The sequence below is a fragment of the Acartia tonsa genome, chromosome 2, assembly GCF_053477335.1.
Source record: "Acartia tonsa isolate MP-2025a chromosome 2, ASM5347733v1, whole genome shotgun sequence".
In the NCBI taxonomy this organism is placed as follows: domain Eukaryota; kingdom Metazoa; phylum Arthropoda; class Copepoda; order Calanoida; family Acartiidae; genus Acartia; species Acartia tonsa.
The window spans coordinates 18008431-18034910 of record NC_137261.1 but is presented as its reverse complement, the minus strand read 5'-3'; the positions used below and the strand labels follow the sequence as shown (position 1 = coordinate 18034910).

Here is a 26480-nt window from a genome sequence, read left to right as displayed (position 1 = left end):
AAAATGAAATCAAAAATTTAAAATTTATTTTCTGACATTTACAATGCAACATCTTTATTTATATCTATAGCGGCTGCGCCACTAGAGGCCACTAATGCACTTGAGGAGGGAGGAAATCGTTGACCCAATTTTTCATTTTAGATTTAAAAAGACAAAGTAAAAAAATTGGGGAGGGGAAAGTTACCCTCCCCCAAAATAGTTAAAAAGCTTCTAAAAGGACCTAAGAGAGGCTACCCTGTAAAGGAAAACCAAATCGGTTTAGCGAGATCATACGGTACACACAGACAAACATCCTATTACTTTATTATAAGAATATTTAATCAGACATGCGCAAACTTATTTCTCCTTTTGCCAGAATTAAGTTTACTAATTCCATTTCTAAAGTAGTACGGTTTCTTTAAGCTTACCTACAGATTTAATAGTGATTTTCAAGCAATCCTTCATGTTTTTTTTGTAATAAAATACATTTGATATACTTAAGTAAAATAATAAGAAATTTTTGGCCAAATTCACATTTCACAGTATAAAATTACAATTATTAACACTGTATTAATTCGCTCTATCTATCTCTTCTTTAAGTAGATATACTTGTTGTAACAGCTGTTCACTGATGTGGTGTGTAGAACCTGCACGGTGGTGAGAGGGAAGAAGAAAGGCTAGTCCATCCCCTACACTACACACACAGACTAGTACAGCAGGGCCAAGCAGGCCACCACTGTTATCTAGTTTCCCGCATTTATTTACTCCTTGTGTAACAAATGGATTATTCCCTTGACATGCCTAATATCCTACTGTCTTGATGGTGTTGCTGGGAGGTTTTAGGCTCCGCCGACACCCACACACTCTGCGGCAGGCAGGTGGCCTCCGTCTTGTTATTACACAGATACTCCGTTGTCTCCGTGAGCTCAGGAATGTTGCTACGCCGCACAGAGGAGAAAGTGTCGGAGATGGAGAGACAAGAAATCTCTCTCTAGCACAACAACAACTACACTATGTTGTTTTTGTCTCAGATTGTATTGTATACTTTTTACTAAAGTAGCAGGATGTCTATCTGTAGGCATGTATGTCAGCTAAGATCTTGTAAACGGTCGGATTGATCGTTCCACCTAGTTTTCTGGGGAGTTTTACATTTGTCCAAGGAAGGTTTTAAGCTATGTTACAATCCACCCCCCACCCCATATCTCCAAAAATAAATCTTTCTGTTTTAATCTTATTTTGAAGATCTGATCTTAAAGGCTAGGGACGGATTCATATTTAAGTGAAAAGGAAAGTTAGAGCATCTAATACAAAGGGTAATAATGTGTTCTCTATATACCACATAAAATTGTTGTATCTTATAGAGAACTACATCTATTTCTCTCCCAATATTGTATCTTTAAAAGCGAGGCTAGGCTTTTCAAAATTATTGGTCGTTAGGTACTCAGTCTCTCCGTAACATGATTAATTCCTGTAACAGTTAGGAATGATTATAAAAGCGAATCATTACCAATCCATATGTCCATATTAAACATGATAATTTTTCTAGTTTTATATTTTATGCTTAGCATCTAAAAATTTTGCATCCTAGTTTCTGGATAAATCAATATTTCTACATTCTCCCTGTAAGTACTGACCTACTGTGTAGAGAGTGTAATGCCAGGCAAGCTAACTCTACCCTACACCACCACTCTCTCCTATACATACTACTACTACTGCAGAATCTCAAGGGAGAGCAAACTGCTGTAAGACTAACTGGAGCATGCACAGTCTATACATAACAAGGTTGATAATATACAGCGTAAGAATATACATTAAATCATTTGAGTAAAGGAAAAGCGCACAAAAACAATAAAATGTTATTCCATCTTGTTGTTATTCTATACGGTTAAGCCATATGATTATTACTCCCTTATATCATACTAGTGGCTGCGCCCTAAACAGTCAAAAACCATACACATACTTCAATCTAAAAATGAAATAGCCTAATACCATCCTACGACCTATAGTGAAGCTTTCCTAAGAAGGGAGAACTCAATCTGTTCTGTGGTTATTAAAATCTTAAGCTTCAACAAACAAAAATATTCTACTTTATTAACTTTACTAGCGGATTCGCCCCTAGCCTCTAGGGGCTTTGTCCCAAGAGGTGATAAAAAAAATTAAGGTGAAATTCGTAAAAAGATCAAGGAAATCTCCTACAAAAAAAGGACCAAGGAAATCTTCTGCAATAAAAAAAAGAAAGGGGGGGATTTTTTTTGTATTTTTTGGGGGGTTGGGGGTGTCCCACCCCCCAAGAAAATAGCCTAAAACCACCACAGGACCAGTAGGTATATTATATACCCTGAAGAGTAGAATCAAATCGGTTCAGTGGTTACCGAGATCTTAAGCTTCAGACGGACGGACGGACAGACGGACCGACAGACGGACGGACAGACGGACGGACGGACAGACAACATCATTCTACTTTGTATTATAGATGAATATAACTAGCGCCTATGTCCCTAGCATCTAGGGACTCTGAATAACAGAGAGGGACAAACAAAATAGCATAAAGCCATCTCAAGACTTAAGTCTGTAACTAAAATAGCCTAAAGCAATAACAGGACCAATATGAAGCCTATTCAAAATAGAGAACCCAATCGGTTCGGTAGTTATTGTGATCTTAAGCTTCAGACAAAAACCCTTACTACTTTACACAATTTTTGTAACAAGAATAGCAAAATACTAATAAGGTAAAGCAACATAAAATCTTAGCTCAACAATAGCAGGATGTTTGTCTGTCTCTCTTTACCAAGTTCTCGCTAACCGCTGAAACGATATGGTTATCCTTCACAGGGTAGCTTCTCATAGGTCCTGGGAAGGTTTATAACAATTTTGAAGGAGGGAACAACCACCCTTCCAAGAGAAATCGCCACTAGAAAAAAAAGTTTTAAACAATTCTACATTTTAACAAAAATATATATTATCATTTTAATAGCCGATATATTTATTATTTGTAAAATACAACATTCATATGCAGCAAAGAAAAAAACAAATAAAATCATGGATCTAAAGGGAAAAGACTGCAATGGCCGATAAATTGATGTAAATTGTACATCCCCAATAATAATGCACAAAATTAACCCTTATGCAGATTAGAATTAGGGGTTGAAACATTTTAGCACTCAACTCAATGAAACTCAAGCAACCAATCAAAATCAACTTAAGTCCCTAAAGTTGTAAAGCCAACGAATAAGAAAACGTTATTATAAAAACTCTAGGGACTAGTGTAATAAATAGCACATTGTTCCCTCTCTCTTTGAGAAAAATGTCATCTAAAGCTGAACAACCACACGGACTTAAATTGTATTTAATATTTATCTATCTAAGTTTAAGGCTGAATATTTAGTAAAAGAATCCTTTTTTAAAATTGCAGCTGCTAATCTCAAAAAAAGGCCCAGTAATACTTAGCTGTTTATTGTATCGTATTTTAGACAGATTTCCGCGGAAGGTAAAAATTAATATTCGTGGAAAATTGTCTGTAATACGATGCTAAACATGATTTTTTTCAGTGTATCGCTGCTTGTAAACAAGCAGCTTCGTCTGAGAACTGACTTAGGCATAGTCATCATGACGTATATACAAAGATAACTGGATTTTATTCTTGCAAAAACTATACAGATACATCGTCATTGGGTTCAACTACTAGTCCTACCTCGTATACTTTTTTAATCAACTCTTCCCTTTTAAAAGCGCAGCTTTTCTATAAACAGGATCGGTCTCTCCTTTAATTTAGACATGATAGAATTGTACTCTCGATTTTAAACTTTACATGACGATTCCCATAAGAGTTAGATACAATTTTGGAAGTTAAGCAACTCTATACAATCGTTAGGTACCAGAAAACATGCTGACTGTTTATTATTTTGACAACAATTTTTTTCTGTGATATAATTATCCTTTTTTTTGGAATACTGATTCCTAATACAACATAGTATGATGTTAAAAGTAAATCTTCTCTCTAAATATATCAATTTTATCACCACTTAAACACTTTAATCATTATAAATTTAAATATAAATTTAAATAAGCTAAAATATCACTTTCTAAATATATATTTCTAAAAGTATAAATTTAAATAAGCTAAAATATCACTTTCTTAATCCGACGAATTAACAAAACACAATGTCACAAAAACTCTCATAACAGAAGGGTATATAATACTAAAGTAAATATTAAATAGTTAAACTGTCATGATATTAAAAACAAATGTGCTCCAACGCCTTTCCTTTTTTGTTCCCCTTACACACCTCCCTTGCAGCGTCCACCACAATGTCTGTTTTAATGTTCATGTATAATGTATATCTATAGCACGGCTACAGGCAAGCTGCCCTAGTAGACCACGGTCTGCACATTGGTGTCGTGTTTGCTTTCATCTGCCCGGTGCAGTTGTCTCTCTCCCTCTCCTCCTCCATGTTCATTGTACACTTACACACCACTCCGTCCGGGTGACTCCACGAGTACACAAAGACAGACAGGAAGGGAGGGGACAATGGACTGTTTATTACACTAGTCCCCAAAGTTTAATATTGAAGTTTTCTTATTCGTTGGCTTAACTTTGGGGAACTTTCATTGAATTTTGATAGGTTGGTTCATTAAGTTAAGTGTCCAAATGTTTCAACCACTAATTATAATCTACAGAAGGGGTAATTTTGTTGATCATCATTGGGGATATATATCAATTTATCGGCCATTGTCTTATTCCTTTAGATCCCTGATGCACAAAGAAGGAGATAGCAGACAGGAAGAAGGGGAACAAGGAGAGGGGAGAGATAATATCGACCGTGTCCGTGTGTGGTGTGGGTATCTCAGCAAACTCTGGCAAGTTGAAGGGGTTCAACAAGAGAGACATAAAGGGGAATACGAGTTAGACTCACTAGAACAAGGACGACAACATCCATAAAAGCGAATCGCTGAAACGGTAGGACAAACGGACATTAACACTTGTATAGTGTCAGAACTGAATAATCAGAATATAAATGTATAAGAGTCGATGCAAAATTGTAAGTAAATTAGTTGAAAAACTGCTTGATACAGGATAATGTTTATGGAAATACTTATACTTTTTGGACTTGATTATTGAGTTGTTTCGCTTATGATATTGTACTTTGTTGTCCCAGGAATCAGTATACCAAAAATCAGATCAATCGGATAATTAGATCACATAAAAGTTTGTTGTTAAAAAAGTAAAAAAATCAGCATGTTTAAAATGGACGTACGGACATTCTGGTAGTGATTATAGAGTGGCTACGCTTTCTAAATCGTACCTAACTACTACAGGAATCACCATGCAAAGTTTGAAATCAATAGGACAATTCTAACATGCCTAAATTAACGAAAAAAGCTAGCCGTTACGGACGGACCTACGGACGATCCTAATTATAGAAAAGCTTCGCTTTTAAAAATAAATAATAAATATCCATAAGTAGCGCAGGCAATTAATATAGAAACGGTAGAAATTTATTATAAAATCTTTATTATATTAAATGTTTAATCTACGATTTACAAGACAATTAATTAAAAAATTTAGATTGCTATATGCTCTTCTTGCATAAATGTTAGTAGAGAATCACCTCGAAATAATCAACAATTGAAAAGATAAAACTTTTTTTTCAAAGTATAATAACTAAAATCCGTGTACTATTATATAAAGAAGTACCTAAGCTTTTTTTGTCTGTAGCGAAGTATCTCACTAACCGCTGAACCATAAGGAAAAAGGATAAGAGGATGAATACTCACCCCTTTTTTATGGGAAAATACTACTTCGCCATCCCGAAATTTTGCGATATTTAGCAAACAGCCGTGGGCGGTCAGAATCAGCTGAATTTAGAAATAGAAGGATTCATCTTTCATGAACAAATTTTTTAAAATAAAAATAAAATTCTATGTAATTTTGAATTAAAACATTAAAACGAAAATATCTAATCTAATATTCTTGCCCTAAATATGGAAATAGTAAAAAGTAAAAAAATATTTTTTTTAATAATTTTTAATCCTCCCATTTGAAAAGTAGTGAAATAGCAAGAAATTTTAGCGCGGCAACAGCGCTGAGTAGGCCTCTAGGCCCACTGCCTATTTTCGTCTTCTAGTTGCTTCGATTCCTCTCTTTTATTTTTTTCTCTATGCGCTGAACCGATATGGGTCTAATTTACAGTGAAACTTCTTATATGTCTAGGGAAGGTTACTAACTAGCATAGAGAAAAAACTAGGTATTTTGAAGGGGGGTATGATCAGTGATCACCCTTACAAGGATTAATCATCCCTCGAACAAAATTACCCCCCAACAATTATTTGTTACTTTTAACTAGCCGCGCGCTAGTAATAATTTTAAAGAGATAATGGGCTTTTTATGGCTGGCAAAAAATGAGGTTTGTCAAATCCCTCTAGGAAAATCCTAACTTCATAAAAATCTATCTTATAACTACTAATTATTGAGTACTAAATGTAAAAAGTAAACGATTAAACAATTATATTTTTTTTACAAAATAACGAGTAACAATCTATCATAATGTAAGCAGGAGTTATAATTATGTTTCTTGGAACTAAAAACCTACAAAAATAATAGTAAAACAAACAAAAAGAGACGAAAATGTGATAATTTTAAAACAAAAAAGTAATTATTAGGGGCAGATCATATTTTTTTTATTTGTTTACATCTGATAATGACGACATTTAAATATTTTTTAAAAAGTGCGGCATTCTGGTTCAGATTTCCCGACAGCGTTGCCAACTTTCTATCATTGTCCATTGATTCCACTCTGCATACCCGCGACCGAAGCGTGATCGACACCCAGCGCATTCGCTCGTTGTCGGGAGATTGCTAGGTTCTATTCTTGGCAAGACACCTCGGCAAACAATCGGAACTCATTACCATGCTAGGACTTCTAGACAAGGGTCGTGTTATCAAAAAGTTGGTTTTCTAGGGTGTTACCTTAATTTATACCCTTTACAAATAACTTTACAATTCCATACATTTGCATCGAACCAGATTTTTTTCTGAAAATCAATTATGTTTAACTTATAAGTATACGCCACTAGAGACGGGAGATGAATCATTTTTTTATTTAGATTTATTTAAAGATTGGGGTGGGGGGAGGTGAGGCGACCAAAATAGTTATAACCTTTCCCAGGACCTATGAGAAGCTACCTTGTAAAGGAGTACCCGATCGGTTAAGCGGGCAGCGAGATTATAGAGAATCTTTGCTTCTAAATTAAAAAGAATGACAACAACCATAAAAGCAAAGTTCTAAAACGGTAGGACAAACGGACATTAAAACTTGCAGAGTGTCAGAACTGAATAAGCTGAATATTAATTTATAAGTCTCTAAAAAATGTAATTAAATTTGTTGCAAAACTTCTTAACATAGACGTCCAAGGGGGGGGGGTAATAAGGGGGGGTAACCCCCTTATAACGTACCCCCAAAAAATTTTTCATTTACCCCTCCCCCCATTTAAAATTTACCCCGTAGGCATCCCCAATTATTTAGGAGGGGGTATTTACCCCCCCCCCCCAAAATAAAAAATCACCAATAAAAAATTTTTTTTAATACTAAATATTTAATAAAATTTAAATTACCCGCCCAAAAAATTTTACCCCGGGGGTAAATTTTTTTTTTTTTTGGGGGGGGGTAAACAAAATTTACCCCTACCAACAGATTTCAGGGGGGGTAAAAAAATTTCGGCGAGCTACGCGCGCCATTTTACCCCTCCCCCCTTAAAATTTTTTACCACCCCCCCCCCCCCCAAAAAAAAAAGCTTGGACGTCTATGCTTCTTAAATACAGATTACTATTAAAGGACATACTTACGTTTTTTAGGATTTGATTATAGAGACGTTTCGCTTATAACATTGTACTTTAGTGTCCTAGGAATCAGTATTCAGATTAATCGGATAATTAATAATTATATAACATAAAAATTTGTTGTTATAGATAAAAAAATCAACATGTTTAAAATAGTAACGATAACAGGGTTGCTACGTTTCCCTAATCATACCTAATTGTTTTAGGGATCATCGTACAAAGTTAAAAAACGAGAGGATAATTTTAACAGATATTTAAATTAACGAAAAGAGTTAACAATCCGTGACGAACCGACCCTAATTATAGAAAAGCTTCGTTTTTAAAATTAGATATACAAGATTAGTAATTTATTTCTATACTGAATGAAATATTACAGAACACTAATGAAATTATAAATAATAATGTTAAAACAAAAATTATATATAAAGGAAATATTTCAAAATTATTTGAGCTTTCAATAAATTTAAATATGCTTTAATAAAATTAAAAGAGGGATAGAGCTTTATTGAAAAACTAGCGGCTACGCCTCCTAGATGCCTCTAAAGGCACTTGAGAAGGGGGGAAGTTGAAATCGATAACGGTATAACCCAATTTTTTTTATTTTGGATTTAAAAAGAAAAAGTAAAAAAAATGGGGGAGGGTGATTTATTTTGGGAGGGGGGTGGTACGCTCCCCCAAATTATTGATAAACCTTCCCAGGACCCATAAGAAGCTACCCAGTTAAGGAGAACCCGATCGGTTTAGAGGTTAGCGAGATCATTTGGTACAAATAGTCAGACAAACAGATAGACATCCTGTTACTTTATTATAAGGATTGAAGACATATATGTTATTATCTAAAAAAAAAGGTTTATAGTTACACTGTTATTTTCATACCACTAGGAGTTTTTTGGATGAAGAAAGTAGAAAAAGAACAAAATCATAATCCATTGAAATAAACATCCATTACCCCACTTCTTGCTACATTTCAAATGTTCAAAACACAAAGTTGAATAAATTTTATAGAACAATTTAACTTCATTTTCAAAATTTTTTGAATAAAAACCCAAATTGGCCATAAGATAAGATTTAGAATGGTTTAAAGTGTTTTATAAAGAAAATGTGAGATAGGAAGATAATAGTTATTTATCGCACCGTATTATAGGCAGCTCTTCGCGAATATTAAAATGAAAACTAGTTTTGTTATCCCTGAGGTAAATTCGACCCTTCGGGGCTATCAAATCTGGTTTTAATTCTATGATTTTTATTTTAATAATCGTGTGAAATTGTATGAAATACAAGACTTTACAGTATGGCTGAAGACCGGTTCTAATCCACCGGATATGAATCGGTTTCTAAGCCATCCTGGATAAAAAATATTTTTGTATTGCAAGAAGTATTCGATAGGATTTTCATTTTAAATTATGATTTTGTTTATTATAATTGTGGATAACTGAAACTTTTTAATAACTTATAAACAAAAAAATATGTTATGCTCTATAAATCATTGGTTATTGTTCTTAAAAGATAATACACTTATAAAACTATTTGTTAAATTAAATCAAAAGACAAATTTCTAAATCAGTTAAATATTACTAAAAAATTGTGACAATATTTATCATTTTTTTTTACATATAAATCAATAATTTGATTATTTTATTATCACCTCAAAAGTCTGCAAAACTCTTTATATAAAATATTATTATAAATAGGGTTCGGCCGGTTTATTTTTTTGCCGGATACCGGATATTCTAATGCCGGATACGCGGTAAAAAGCCGGATAACCGGATATCTGGCATTAGAAATCAGCCGGATATCCGGCATTAGAAATCAGCCGGATATCCGGTATCCGGATAGTTTAAATATCTGGTATCCGGCAGGATATTGAAAAAGGCCGAATTGTCCCCTTTTTAAAACTTTTATATTATATACAAACAAATTAATCATTATTATATCATGCACCATTAGATTCATCATTCATGACTATTTATTAACTCTTTAAAATTCTTTCATTAATATATATATATAAATGTATATATCATAATTCATATAAACTATATTTTCGTATAAATATAGCACCTCATTTCACTTTTTTGAATTTTTCTATGTCTCTTTTTTTGGCACTTTTGATAAGGAACACTTTTTTTATTTTAAGACACTTTTTAATAATATCAAAACTGGTTTGTTCTTTTCACACAAAAAAGCTAAAATAAGCTTATTATAAATATCTTTGAAAATAAAAATAAAAAGTTTAGGTGAAATTCTATGATTTTTTGTTTGGGGTAGGGCCATCCTCCCCTCCGGAACCTTCCATACCCTCGGGGTCTTCATAGGACCTAAAAAAATTAAATGAAATTAATATGAGATGACTTATGTTGTAATTATGCCACTGTATATGATAGGTATTAATTGGATGATGTTGCACGAGATTATAATGTACTCTGCACTGATAAAGTGACGCACCCCCCCCCCCTCTCCACCCCATTTACCCCTACTCCTCCCCTCCTACTGTATGAAGAAACTGACCAATAAATGAGGTCCATAATAGCAAGGTAGAAACGGCGCCCCCACCCCCCTTCCACCCAAATACCCCAAATTATTTTTGTACTTTTTAAAAAGAATCTTAAATAAAATAATTGGGTTTTGGGATTGACTCCCCCTTTAACAAGTGCCCCTTGAGGCCTCTAGGGGCGTAGCCACTAGTATTACAAAAAGGACATAAGCCAAAATGCATTATTTAAAATGAAATCTAGAATATTGATACTGAAATACTCTTGCAAAGCAGGAAGGATTATCAGGGATCTTTAGGGATAAGACAATGGCCGATAAATTGATGTACATGCCCAATGACGATACACAAAATTAACCCTACTGTAGATTACAAATAGTGGTTCACACCATTGGACAATCAACTAAATGAATCAACCAATCAAAATTCACCAACGAATAAGCAAGCGTTGTTATAAAACTTTGGGGACTAGAGGAATAAACACCCCAATTTCCCTTCCCTCCCTGAAGGATTATAGTTCTCATTTCATATTGCGTTCATTGGATATAATCCTATGCATTGCATGACTGAAATTTAATCTACTAATTTTTTTCTATTTTAATTTCAACGCGCGTTTACACAATTATATTAAAAGTATGAGAGGGAGGGGGGGGGGGGGACCAAAAATTACTGTCGAATTTACATCCATTCAAACAATTTTGGCAAAAAAAAACATCCACTGTATTACTGCCAATTGTAGAAACTGTAACGTCCCTCCCTTTCCGGTCTATTTTTACCAATAGATTTTTATCGCAAGCAAAGTGGTAAAAAGAATATTCCAGTATGGCTCCGAAACCGATTCCCATCCCCTGGATTAGAACCGGTTCTAAGCCATACTGAAAAGAATCTTACATGTCATCCATATTTTCATTAGTTCCTTCTTCCGCCACCAGAATCTCATATTCTTCTGCTGCAAATCTGTCCCAATCTGACATCTGAAAATAGCAGAGATATTAGTTCAGTTTTTAGTAGCGAAGCTACTCTATAATTCATTTTGTCCGTTAGTCCGTAACACTATGGGGGGGAAATCCGATTTTCTCGGCTGATATTGAAAATAGACGGCTAACATTTTTTTGTGAAGATTTCGCGTATCAATGATCATCATAGTGTATTATTTACTTTGTCCGTCAGGCATAATTTACATTGTTGGTCATGCATAAAAAGACATTGAAATTTTTGTATTAATATTGCAGAAAGGTTTCGTGATTTCTAAGAATTATTGCATAATTATCCCCTCCCTCCCTGCTTAAATTTTTTAATTTTAAGCGTAGCTGCGCTACTCCATATAAACGTCTATACGTACCTCATTTCCATCCTCATCTGTCTCTCTCTGCGTGGCAAATGGATCCCTCTGCTCGTGGTCCAAATATTTCTCTAGGTTGAAGAATGTATCGAAGAAGATTGGGGTCATCTTACAGATCTTGAGGTCCCGCAGGGTTATGGTGTTAGACTTCATTGGACGGATCATGTCTAACATCTACAAATAGAAGACAGTCATTAGTATTAATTCATAGGAATCTAAAGAGATAAGACAATGGCCTATAAATTAAGGTACATCCCCAATTATTATACACAAAATTACCCCATCTGTAGCTTACAATAAGTAGCTAAAACGTTTGAACATCCAACTTAATTAATCAACAAAACAAAATTCAACAATGTCTCCAAAGTTGTTAAGGCAACGAATAAAAAACGTTATTACAGGACTTTGGGACTTATGCAATAAACAGCCCATTTCACCTCTCTCTCTCTCTGATTAATTCATTATTATCTATGATAACAAAGTGAAAAAATCAATTCAAAATATAACCTAACCTAAATTTAAAAATCCTCTAAAACCTCAGATACTTTTAAAAAATCTTCGAGTTGCAATTTTTTTTCCAATGAAAAGTGAGTTGATGTTTTTCCATCAGTATCATAATAAGATTATCTTTTATGGATATTTCTATGTGATTTCAATTGTTATTTTAATCAAAAGAATTGTTTTGGATAAGTTATACATTGTATATCGCATCATATTATAGACATCTTTTTGTGGATATCAAAATTAAAAATTAAAAGATTAAAAACAGTTTTGTTGGCCCCGATGCGCCGAACGCCCGGGCTAACAAAACTGGTATGATTTTAGGATTTTAATTTGATATTTTTGGAAAATTGTCTGCAATACGATGCTATACATGAGTTTACATTATGGCTGAGAACAGGATCTTATCCAGCGGATATCAATCGGTTTCGAAGCCATACTGGATATTAAGCATGGTACCATAGCTTACCTGACAAAGACAATCTTCAAAAGGTAAAGTTTCAATGCCCAGCTGTTCCATTCTTTGTAATTGTTCTTCATAGAAATATTCTAGCTCGTACAGGCTCAGAACTCCGTCACCATCCAGGTCCATACATCTACAATTATTTGATTAATAAAGAGACTAAATACGAGATAAGACAATGGCCAATAAATTGATATACACCCCCAATGATGACACACAAAAATACCCCTTCTGTAGATTTCAATTAGTGGTTGAAACGTTTGAACACTCAACCACTCAAAAGTCACCAAAGTTGTTAAGCCAACGAATTAGAAAACGCTATCATTTAACTTTGGGGACTAGTGTTATAGGCAGTCCAATATCCCTAGTTGGCAGCTGGCTAATATACCGATACAGGGGGTATAATTATATTTTTCCTCTCCCCTTATGACTTTACCTCGACACAACGCATTATTCAATATCTGCAAACTACTATACCAACCTAAATTGACGACAAAAAATCCCCTCCTGTCACAATATCCAAGTATTCTAAATCCATTGCTAAATATACTAAACAAACTGTCTTAATATTCACGCAACCTAGTAATAATAACTTTAGAAGCTGAAATAGGGGATAGTGGTAAAATAACTATATATTTATTGGATGGGGGACCGTGTGCCGACTTTCAATTGGGTCTTTAAAGATCAAATCAAGTCGCTACAAAAGGGCAAAAAAGAATTTGATAGCAGACAGATAAGGTCCCTACCACTGAAACCAAGACAGTTGTCTAGATTATACATCTAAACTGCCTTTAAAAATATTATTGTACATTTTTAGTAGAAAACTGGATATAATACGACACGATATATGATTTATCAGTAGTTACCTGAACCAATACTCAATAGCTGTGGGATGTCTCTTGTCCTCCTCCGAGAGTATGAACCAGACAAACTCTGTGTAGGACATCCGTCCCTCCCGCTGGGCGGAGCCACGGGTCACGGCTCCGCTAAAGATGCGCTCGATCATCCTGCTACTTAATGCTGAAATGAAAAAAATCGAATTAAATTAGTTATTTTATATAGTTAATTATAACAGCCCAAAAGAACGATAGGAAATTGGTAAAAAAAATAATATATCGGATTAAAAAGTGCTAATATGAATCAAATTTTATGCAGAACGAGTAATTTTTTTTCAGTATGGCTTTGATACCGTTTTATATCCACTGGATTATAACCGGCTTTCAGCCATACTGAAAAAATCATGTATAGCATAATATTACACAATTTTCCACGAGTATTAAATAAAAATCAGTTTTGTAAGCCCCAGGGACTGAAGGTTTAAATTAGGGTTGGGCCGGATATCCGGTGTGGTCGGATATCCGGCCAATTTTAATATCCGGTCGGATACCGGATATTGAAACTATCCGGCCGGATATCCGGCAATATAATCTTTTATATTTTACAACAAAAATCTCTGTTTTTTTAATCTTCAATGGCTTTAATTTTCTTATTATTGAAGCTAGAAGAACAATTTTTTCTGAATATGTTTATGTTTATGTAAATTTTATATTAGAAATCTCAAAACATAAATTTTGGCGGTGGCAGCAGTACTTGGCAGCTGCCAGCCGCAAACTGACGGTTGGCAGGTAAACGGCAACAGATTTTTTGAAATTGTAATATGTCATGAAGATATATAAAAAGCCTAAGTTTAAAATTTGAAATCTTCAAGTAAAAATTTGCGGTCACAGGAACCGTTTAAAGATATCTGGAGACCTGGAGGTTCAGGACTTGCAATATTATATCTGGAACCTGATGTATGGATGTACGACTATAGGATATTTTAGTATTAGATAACATGAAATGCTTTGTTTAAGTAAAAAAATATTTTTACTTTTTACCTAAATGACCTTACCAGATTTGCTGGTATCCTGTGCCCGCCAGGAAGGAGGTATTAAAAAATTTCAACTCTCAGTTATGTGTCATACCCATATTTCGAAAGTCACTCAGTTATAGCCCTCTACCTTTTATACACAGAAAATGGGATAGAAAAAAATCAGAGGGGGGGGGGGGGAGGCATTCAAACGCCACCTCCCTGCCAATCCTCCAACCGTTAGAGATTGATATTACAGATTGAGAGTAGTAATAGTTAATTAGATTTATTTACTAAGCTTTTTTTGTCTGTAGCAAAGGATCTTGCTAACTGCTGAACTGATATGGTTCTTTTTTAGAGTGAAGCTTCTTATAAGTCCCAGGGTGGTTTTAGGCTGTTTAATTTTTATAAAAAAGTCGTTGTAAGGTTTTAAGTTATTTTTCTGCACTTTCATGTCCCTTCTAATATATATCCCTAGATACTTGGGACGCAGACGCAAGTATAATAAAAAACACTAGTTTTATGAAGAAATTTTTTTTGCGGGAGTAGTCCCTTTCGTGGCAACGCCCCTTAAGGAGCAATTATTCGTATTTTCACAGTAGCGTATCTCCTATTTCTAGCCCCTCGCGGGGGACTCTAACCTTGCGGGGCCAATTGCCTTACCCTGCGGGGAAATCACCTTACCAAATATAACCTAACCTAACCTAAAATAACCTATTAAAAGCAATTTAAAAATAAAACGAATCGCCCCTTAAGGTGCGTTGCCACGAAAGGGACTATATCCTTTTTTGATACTTTAATATGTAGTAATTTGGCCGGTTATCCGGCCGGATATCCAGTAATTTGGCCAGATAACCGGATATTTGCCGGATATCCGGCATTTGAAATTAGCCGGATATCCGGTATCCGGCCAAAAAAATATCCGGCCCAACCCTAGTTTAAATCTTTTCATTTTTCATTTGAATTTCCGCAGAAAGCTGTCTGTAATATGATGCAATAAATAACTTTTCTCGTATTCATTCGAATCCGGTGGATAGGAACCGGTTCTTATCCATACGAAAAAACTATGTCTAGCATCGTATTATATCCAGTTTTCTACGAATATAGAAATGTACAATCATAAGATTAAAACTAGTTTTTTTAGCCGGTGCCTTTAGCCGTTTATAATACGATGCGAGAAATAACTATTATAGTATTATTTGTAGTTTTATTTTTAGATGATTAATAACAAAATAAAGATTAATGATTCAAAATTGTAAAATTAATCATTTTCATTTTTTGCAATCTCATACATTATCTTTAAAGTCAGATTTATTGATTCTTTTTCTGTAAATGATTTTTGCAGAGTAATCAGTGATTTATCAAATTTAAAATCAATTATGGCTTATTATAACAACGCAGTTTATGTGATTTTATTGCTTTATTAGCAGCTGCACCCCTAGAGGCCTCTGTACATGGGCTTTTAAGAGGAGGGGGAACGGAGTCGACCCTTGCCTTTTGATTTGTGTTTTAAAAGGAGAAAATTGTCAAAACAAAGCAAAAATTATCTTTAACTGTATTTGAAGCATTTTTGAAAGGTATATCAAAAATCAAAAACAAAAGACACAAAAGAATTTAGTGAAAAATAAAAAAAAATCTGTCTGGGTTATTTTTCTTATTTTTAACTCTTCAGTATGATTTTAAAGGTGTCAAAGTAAATTTTTCATACCCTTTTCAAAAATGCTTCAAAAACATTTCAATAGACAGAATAGGGAGGGGGTAATAAATGAACTTACCGTGATCATTGTGCCTGCTCAGATCCTCTCTATCAATGAAAAGATCATGATCCTTGTCTAGCTCCCAGAACTTGCAGTAGATCACATAGAAGTGCTCGTAACTGAAATAATCTGTCACTTGGTTGATGTCGTCTTCGTCCTAAACAAATATTCAAATATTAAAGTAAAACTAAATAGGGGGGGGGGGTTAAGTAACTGTACGTCCCTTTTCCTGAGGACCCTATGCGACTTTCAATTGCTAAAAAAGAGCAAAATCAATTTGCTAGCAGACAAAACAGGTCTCCAACTGAGGGATCCAGGTAGTTGTCTGGTTACACATCTTCTATGTCATAGATTAGTTATTGAAAATTGATTGAGAATTACTAAGAATTTTAAAATTACAGCTATTCAGTAATAAATACATCTAATTAAATAAAGCAATGCTTCCCTCAAAGTGTTTGTCAAACACTTAAACTCCACAAGTCGACAAAGTTGTTAAGCCAACGAAAAAGAAAATAATATCATAAAACTTTGATGACTAGTGTAATAAACAGCCCATTGTCCCTTCTCTCTCTGCTAAATTTACCTGTAATCTTCTGAGGGTAGCCAGGAAGTTTGACCTGCGCAGCTCTGACAAGGAGATCTTACCAGACCAGGATCTGTTCACACAATAGAATATACGGGCTATCACCTGAAACAAAGACGACATTATCAATAAAAAAAAATTATTCGTCTTTAAAGTTTTTCATATTTAATGTTTACTGTAAATTTCTATACAATGTGTGAAGATATGATTAAAAACAAAAAAGAGTAACAAGAATTTTGAGAAAGTGTTTTTGTCCAAATATATTTTTAATTGTTTTGCTTTGTTATTCAGCTGTTATAAAAAGTTATAAAAAGCATACTTGCATAAAAACAAGATTAAGTAACTGTACACATAAAGTAAAATATAAACAAGGATGAAAACATTCAATTTTGGGGACATCATATTTATGGTTTAGTAAAATTTAAAACTCTAAAAGATTTTTTAGTTGTTTCTTTCCAAAAAAAAAGAAGGAAAAGATTTCATTTTTGCATGGCCTATTAAATATCTTGACAGAAGCTGTTAATAGTTCCTATAAAAATTACGTCATACAATACAAATGACCAATGATAGGCCGATACGCAGACTTAATTACTAATGGCAGGCCATTATCATGTCATTAATTATAGGCACTATGAAAAGCTTATTCTTGACATCTCTGAAACTACAGAAGAAATCATAGAATAGCTACTTCTTTGTAAATAAGAACATGTATCAAATATTAAAACAATGTGTTCAACATTGTTATGTGCAAAAACCATAGCAATAATTCCTTCAAAACAGCAACTATGTTTAGGTAGAATTTTGCCGTTTTTTAAAGCAGAATTAATTTGAATAATTTCTTTCTGGCGGTAAAAATAAGCATCATTTGAAAGTTTTTTCATTATTGATAAAAAACATTTTTAATCAAATTGAAAATTTTTTTAAGTTGGCATAATGAATCTTATGTCTTGCTGTCCCTAAAATTTGCTAGATTATAAGGAATTTTGAATAGTTTAATGGTTGACAAAATATGTTCATGTTCTTCTTGACCAAGAGACCGACCAAAATAATTTTTCTATTTGTACAGCATAATGTTGTACCTTTAAAAATCCATAAAATAACATGTAGCTTATAAATGTTATTTTTTTAGGTTGTTTAATTATACTATCTTTCTGTCAAAAAGCCTAAAACATGCCCTGTAGATTATTAAGTTTAAGGAATCTTATTGGACTACTTTATTATAATAAATGCCAATAAAACATGGCATTGGAAAACTTGTAAAATAATCTACTAATAAAATCTAAAAAAATACGTGTGTATGCTTCTTTACAAATTTTTTTAATAAAAGTTTTGTCGACCGTACTATAATATTCTGATAGTGGACAAAATAATGTTATTTCTTCCGGTCATACACCGTCATGCGTTATGTTAGAAGGGTGACGCAAATTTCAGATCTCACTTTTCGCTATTTGATTTACTATTTTTCTCTATAAGATAAAAGCGATGCTTGCAAGATTATTTAATTCAATATTCTTGTATTCCAAATAGGTGAAGCCTAAAATAATCTTAGATAGCTTACAAAGTACAACTAACATGCTCTACAGAATATAAAACAAAATTTAGTCGACCGAATTTTGAAGTTGGTGTTAAGCAAGTAGGTGAAACCAAGCGAACCTGACCATGTCATGGATCCAAACATAAAATCCAGGGAGCTAAAGGGATAAGACAATTGCAAATAAAAATGTACAACCTAAATAATTAGCCCTTCATTAGATTAAAATTAGTTGCTGAAACCTTTGAACACTTAACTTGCTGAGCCAACCAATCAAAATTCAATTAAAGTCCCCAAAGTAAAGCCTACCATTAAGAAGATATTACAATAAAACATTGGGGACTAGTGCAATAAACAGCCCAATGTCCCCTCTCTCTCTCTCTCTGTATAGAAAAATGAAAATAAACTATAAGACCCAACTTTTTTTATGCCCTTAAATTGACTTCTCTAGTTGTTCATCTATAGTTAGATCATTTGTAAAATTTATTGTGAATACATTTGAGATTTTTTAAAGTTCTAACTTTTCCATGTTAATTAATGTAACAATCTTTAAAATGAAAATAAAAGAGAGACATATTTATATCCTATCCTTGTATACTACATTACACAGATCAGATTTGCTTTCTTTGCGGTAGAAATATAAAATAATTATCATGTCTTATTTTTATCATTTTTATGGGTTTAATTTTAAATGATGTAAAACTATTTTAACATCTTTGAATTTCAAATAGTTTTCTAATCTTGTGGACACCATCAGGGAGGGAGGGGACATTAGGCTATTTATTACACTAGTCCCCAAAGTTTTATAATAACGGTTTCTTATTCGTTGGCTTATTTGTTGACTTTTACAGAATTTTGATTGTTTGGTTCTTCAAGTTGAGTATTCTAACGTTTCAATCACTTATTGAATCTAAAGAAGGGTTATGTTGTATATCATCATAGGGGATATACATAAATTCATCAGCTATTGTCTTATCCCTTTAAATCCCTGGGTTACCATACACACAAATAAGTATTCTAAAGAAAAAAAGATGTCTGTCTGTTTGTCTGTCTGTCTGTCTATCTGTCTATCAGTCTGTCTGTTTTTTATATCTGTCTGTCTGTCTGTCTGTTTGTCTGTTTGTCTGTCTGTCTGTCTGTCTGTCTGTCTGTCTGTCTGTCTGTTTGTCTGTCTGTCTGTCTAATGTCTATCTATCTATCTATCTATCTATCTATCTATCTATCTATCTATCTGTCTATCTATCTATCTATCTATCTAGCTATCTATCTATCTAGCTATCTATCTATCTATCTATCTATCTATCTATCTATCTATCTATCTATCTAACGAAATACTTACAGTATGGACGTATCTTGAATGGAATTCTGTTGCTTCTTTAAGAAATAGGAGGCCTGGGTGTGTGTCAACAATATCTTGAACAAGAGGAACCAGATCCTCGGGGACCAGGCACATTCCAGATCCACCTAAACGGAGAGGAGCATTAGAATAACGTCAAATTTATTGTATGTCAGCTATAAATCAGGGATCTAAAGGGATAGGTCAATGGCTGATAAATCGATGTACATTCCCAATAATGATGCACAAAATTACCCCCTCTGTACATTACAATTAGTGGTTGAAACGTTTGGACATTAACTAAATAAACCAACCAATCAAAATTCAATAAAAGTCCCTGAGTTTGTTAAGCCAACGAATAAAAAAACATTCCATTGCAAAAAACGCGATATTGGGTTTGTTAAAATATCCATTTATTTGGCATTTTTCAAGAATGTCAAGCGTGGGAAAATTTTTCGAGTGTGGGAACCATTTAATTTGATTTAAATGGTACATATGATTTTCATTTAATTTCATTTTTTGGACCCGTGAGAAAATTTTTTTAACGTGAGAACCATTTAATTTTCATTGAATTTCATATTTGGAAGTGTGGGAAAAAATGGGAGAAAAAATATGTTTTAGTATAAAGAAATGTTCTATCAGTTTCAAACCTTTTTCATTCTATAGATCATACTGACTTTGGAAAAACTGTCAGACCGATTTTTTAAATTCAATCTGTGAAAAAAGATATTCAAGTTTAAATTTTTTGTTTTGAAAATATTATTTTACATGTATTGACGCCATCTTGGATAATGATAATTTTTTTTGTTAGAAGATTTTTTTTCTAAAATGTTTTTAAAAAATTAACTTTTTACAATAAAAAAATCTTTGAACTTAAATTGACCAATAATTCAAAGATTTTTTCTCTTTGATTTGGAAGATTTTTTATGATTTTTATTTTTAATGTCAAATAAAAACACAACAGTGAAAAAAATGAAAATTAAATGAAAAAACGTTTTATGATTTTATTCAAGAAATTATTTGCTAACATCACCTTTTTGTTGCAATAGAATGTTATTTAAATCAATTTAGGTCGATATAAATGCCTTATGTGAATGCCTTGGTAGTGGACAAAGTGTCTCAAAAATCAGCCATGTGACGTCATAAAAATAAGGGAGATGAGAGAAGAAATGGGAAAGAAATCCCATAAAAAAGAGATGGATAATCCCTAATTTTTATGACGTAACATTGCTACTTTTTGAGACACTTTGTCGCGCTACATGCCTTGGTACTCAGCAAGGTCCTTCATCAAATTAAATCATAGTGCAGTATGATGAAAAAAGTATATTACTAAACATATCTTTGAGCCAAAAAATGAAAAGCGTACCGGCCTTTTTGAATCACATACTAGGAATTTTTAATATAAACAAAATAGTTTTTTGTTTATCTTTTAATTCTTTTACTCAATTTATCTAAAAAAAACATGTTTTTATCACACAATAAATGTTTAAGTTTAGATGTATATTCCAGACAACTAACTTGGTTCAGTTTTTGGGACCCTTTTCTTCTGTTATCAAATTGCTTTCTGTCCTTTTGTAGAGACTTGGCTGTGTAAATATTCTTAACACTATTGGTTGATATTCAAAGACTCTGGGTCGCCTCCGGGTTCCAGGGACAAATGCAATCCTTTATCACAGAACCACAATCTCTCACCAATGTCTCCTTTCCAGATCAGCGACACATTAATCCCTGTTTTGTCAAATATATTCAACCTTAGAATGGTGATACTATTTTACACCGATCCTAAACCCAAATATATTTAAGGGACAATCTTTGCCTATAAGCCCTATTCCGAAAATGGCATTAGTATATTATTAATAACTTTATACTGTTATTTTATTCTAAGAATCCTTTTGTTCCTAGGTAGCTAACTCTGCCAACACTTTTGGACTGGAAGGATCTGTTGTGATTACTAGAGCCATGCGAACACAGCTACAACATTCCGTTCTGCTGCCTACAGCCCCGTGAGGCGTGAGATTCTTTGTTAGGTACCTTTGTCAGGTAAGAAAATCACTAGGTCTAGCTAAGAACCGATCTTCCAGAGTATTAACAAAGCAAAACTACCTTTAAGACGTGAACTTATTCAAAGTTCTAATCCGAAAATGTTAAATTGTCCGAATAGATAACGATCTCCAACTTTCCTATACTTCAGAAGCTGGGGGAGGATACAGTTGTTAGTATCGGCCGTCAGATAGCGTGCTATCATCAACCGTTGGTAGCCGAGCCACCACTGTACCTTCCCTGTGTTATTCCTATTTAGCCCCGTAGTGACTTGCGACTTGCTGGTACCTAGTACCGCGCTATAGGAGTTCTCTTCAGAAGAAAATTTGGAGATAACTATCCGTCCGGATACCTAAGCTTTTAGGCCCTAAGGAGGCCCTATTCTTAAATTTATCTCAATTGACCAACACCAAAATGATATTCTATAATTTATTTAACAAAGTATTATGAATTTATCTAACAAAACTTTTTACTTTTTAGGTGTGTTCCAAATGTAAAATCCTAAGTTTGAGCCGCCAAGACTCTCAAGAAAATTCCAAAGAAAGAGAAGGGAGTCTTCCCTTAAATTTTAGAAATTTCAAATAGAGTTTGTGTGATATATAAATTCCGTGAAACGACTGACTTTTTCTCTCTTCCAGGTTCACTTTTATAGGCCTGAGACTTATGCAAAAAGGAGAGACAAAAAGAATGACTTTTATTTTTGTGTTGATTTCATGTTTAATTAAAAATTGGCGACCTGATTTTTAAGATTTTGCATTTAATAGTGTGGGTATAATTCAACTAAATCTCAATATTCATTTCATAAATAAGATCACATTTTATTTTATTTTACATCAAGAATACATTAAACTATTGGTTTCGAATTAGTTTTTTCTAATAATGTTTTTTCAATGTCTTCTTTAATTTTTACAGATTTTCATTCTTTTAAATTTAGTTTTTTATCACGAAACCTCTAATTTTATGATTCTTGTGTTGTTTTACTAATTTTAATTTATATTGACAATATTTGCTAATAATTTTTTAGCTGTACTATGACCATTCTATTAAAAGGGTTATGTTCTCTAACATTATCTTTTAGGGTCTTCGTTTTATAGATCTTATTTCCCCATTTTAATAGATAGGTCTTTATACAAGCTTTTTTACTTAAAAGTTATATTAAATTGTTTTAAATTTGTCTAATTTTGATAATATTTTTATAATCTTTTACTTTCGCTAGAATAAATGCATAATTTAAGGTATGGGTTGGCTTTTTCCCAGTAAAGCTACTCTACAAGTCATTCATAGAATCGGTTTAGGGGAAAAGGACGAACCATGCACCCCCCTCAGAAAGAAAAGCTCGATTATAACACGTTTCAAGAGGCTAAAGATGACCCGTGTTTCATACAGCCTTGGTTTTTGAGGTGTTTTAAATCATAGGATATCTTTCGTTTATTATTTTAATGATTTTTTTTTTTTTTTGTGTTTTTCGTACAAAGAAAAATTTTTAAATACTATATTTACGATATTGTTAAAGTTCTTATTTTATAAACATAAAATGACCAAAAATACTTATACCGATGGCTGAATGTCGTCTTATCTCACATATTTCGCGAATGCCGCGTACACTCCAGAGTACGCCATATTGGATAACCATGCCGGTTTTAGTTTACTTTCAGGTGGCGTCACGCTGAAATTTCTTATTTTCTAAAAAGGGAAAAATACAGTGAAAAATCATCTTTTATAGGTTAAAAATATATAAAATGCATGTGTAAATGCATAATTTAAGGCTAGGTGATAATTTCAATATATTTTCCCTTCGAATTAGCCTTCGGTGATAAGTTTTTTCTTGTCGAATGAGGAATCAATTCTTCATTTTGATATTATTAAAAGTGATTCTTATTTTTCAGAATCTTCGATTATTTTCTGCTATCATCTTTTCTTGTTTGTTTTGTGCGAAACTTATTTTTGTCAGGCATTATGTTAAACGAAGTTGCCATGGGGAGGTTATACTCGGTCTTGGCCGAGTATAATCTCACCATGCAACAGTTTAATGCCCTAAACATCTATACCGGCGGTAAGCTGGTAGAGATGTTAGGGCAGCCAGGCAGGGATAAGGAGGAGGACCGGTTGTTTCTTCAGGTAAATATACCTTTTTATTGTTCCGGCACTGATCCTTAATCCTGTTTTTTCTATGGAGACTTTTTTACTATAATAGATAATGTTTTATCAAATGAATATTTCAATCACAGTAATGTATTCCCTTAATATTAATAATTTTATATTTATTAGAATCAGCTTCTGTTTTTGGTTTAGTTTTCTTCTTTTATTTGCTGATTTTAATAAACATAAAATGTTATTACATTAATTACAGTATTACATTAATTACAATATTTTCGGTCATTATCGCTTAGTTTCAACGTAAATCATTTATATCAGTTTTCTTAAAAATTCTCTACTCCATAATTTAGAATTGTATAATATTTAGTCTCCCTATTGCGATAGATAAATATCTTTTTCGGACTAAATTTTATACGTATTGTTTAAAGAAACTTTTTTCATTTTCATAGTCATATAAAATTTCAAACATCCCTGTATTGCGCTTATCGCATAGCAGTTGTTTTGTGTTTGAATTTTATATTTTATTTATTTTATTGTGTTTTAATTATTCTTTTTTGATAAGTAAATGATTTTCCTTTTTTCAGAATACGTTGCATCAGTTAGAGAAGGCCGGGCTTGACATGATCAGCCCGGCTGATCCAGTGTCCGGAGATGTGTTAATAGCCATACTGACTCTTATCTCTCTGCTGATCATCCTCCTTTCTGCGAAATTCCGTAAGTGCATAGTTTGTTTTATTCGATTTTGACCGATTTTTTAATATATTTTAACTTTACTACTTTATTTGCTGAAAGTAAAATACTCAAACAATTTAGCCTCTTTTATTTGTGTATTTTTCAATCAGTTTACCATATTTTAAATTATTGGTCAAAGGAACCGTCTGATCAATGTCACCCCTTTCCATTTATATTATTTACATAAGAGCAGCTAGCAGTGACAGAAAGGTATCATTGATCAGATATTTCCCCGAATATATTACATATATTATCGTATTTTATTATTTAAGGCAACTTAATTATAGAGTAGTTTCTCCCTTTTTTAACTTTAGATTTTTTACAGTTTTTTAGCCAGCATTAGCTTTTTCGTGTTATCTTATTTTAAAGATTTTTTAAATTTTCCCTTTTTTAAAAGTAGGAAACTTTGCTTTTGGATCTTGAGTAAAAATAAGTTTTGTTTTGGGTTTTGATTAAAAATTAACTTTGCTTGGGGTTTTTTTTTTTTTTTTTTTTTTTTGGGTTAAAATTTGTTTTGGGTTTTTTGAGTAAAAAAATAAAATCCTTTTTTGCGTTTTTGTTTCCAGTGGTAGATTTTCATTACATTTGGTTTCGTTGTCGTTTGGTGGTCCTTTTTGTTGGAATCTTCCTGGTTTCACGTATTTTTGCCTTGTGGTATTCAGGATTATTGTGGAACATATTGAGTTTTTTGTCTATCATTTGTTGTTGGGCCGGGTCCAGTTGGTGTCTGTTGATGCGTTTTATAATTTTTATCATTCTGCTTAGAGTCTTCCTGTTTCCTGGTAGAAAAGCCATTGGTTCAATATCTATGTCGTACACGGGGGTTTTTAGAAACCAATCTATGATGAAACGCCCGTCTTGCCTGGCTTCTTTTTGCAAAAAGGTCCATTTATGATCCCCAACCACATTATATTGTCGTTTTAGTACTAGGACAACTTCTGACATTTTCCTGCAATCTTTGTAGCATCCTAAAAAGTTATGTGTACACAAAACCTTGTCTTGGTTAAAGTCTAGATAAGGGATAGTGGTTGTTCTAAGATATTCTAGTTGTTCATGGTGTTTTTGGTTCCATAGTAGGAAAGGATCTTCAACCTCTGCTGCTGTTACAGGTAGTTGGCTGACGCTGTCCATTGGGGTTGGTTGGTCCATTGTACTTTCCATGCTTGGCTGGTCGTCCTGTTGGGTTGGTTGATGGGCGCTAGCTAAGTCATTGTCTATTTCAGCAAAAATGTCGTCTAACATTTCGTTATAGGCAGGGAGATCCTGGAAAGTGATGTTTAAGTCCATATCTATGGTTTCTTCCAGGCTTGGTGTTGATGGTTGTAGTGTATTCGCAGAATTTGCCGGGGCATCATTGCTGTCAATGCCAAGAACGCTTTTGACTATGGTTTTTCGATAGTAATTTAGATCTTGACCGCCAAAGTTGAGTGGTTCTCCCTTGACCAAGGCAACTGCCGTTTTACAGACGAAAAGGCCACAGTCAGTTAGGTTTATTTGTTGTGGCGCATCGTTGACGATACTAACGGTTACAGGCGTGTTTAGGATTTTTTCTTCTACAAAAATGTTGTGTAGTTTTTGCAGATTTTCAACAATACTTTTTCTATGATCTGCTAGGTCCCATTTGAGAAGCGAATCATAGTATTCTATTGTATTGTTTGATTTACAGACTATAACGAAAGCCCAGTGGTTCCCCCTTAGGTGAAGGGGAATTAGGACTATTTCTCGGTTTAACATGGTATTTAGTTGTCCGTCATATATTTGGTTTAGTTCCTCTCGGCTGTTGCTTTTTTGAAATTCGCCAAAGTAGGTATGTAGGATAGCGACATTTTCTAGGTGACCAAGTTCTTCCATTAAAAAGGCAAATATTACTTCCCCTCCTAACCATTGATTAGGACACATAGTTAATATTTCAGACGTGGTAATTGGACGTCTGTGTTTTGGGGTA

The 26480-nt window shown here is 33.4% G+C and overlaps 1 protein-coding gene across 1 annotated transcript in view; it reads right to left on the bottom strand.

Moving 5' to 3' along the window:
• Nucleotides 1–8148: 8148 nt before the first annotated feature.
• The window catches only part of LOC145305988 (uncharacterized), a 162808-nt gene continuing 144476 nt past the window's right edge, over nt 8149–26480 (bottom strand). Inside the window, exons 7-14 of the mRNA XM_080147909.1 lie at nt 19670–19794; nt 16800–16904; nt 16235–16373; nt 13477–13630; nt 12617–12743; nt 11647–11820; nt 11196–11278; nt 8149–10131 (exon numbers count right to left, since the gene is read on the bottom strand). Of these exons, the coding sequence (XP_080004035.1) occupies nt 10059–10131; nt 11196–11278; nt 11647–11820; nt 12617–12743; nt 13477–13630; nt 16235–16373; nt 16800–16904; nt 19670–19794 (980 nt within the window). The 3' untranslated portion in view covers nt 8149–10058. The remainder of the gene's footprint in view (nt 10132–11195; nt 11279–11646; nt 11821–12616; nt 12744–13476; nt 13631–16234; nt 16374–16799; nt 16905–19669; nt 19795–26480) is intronic.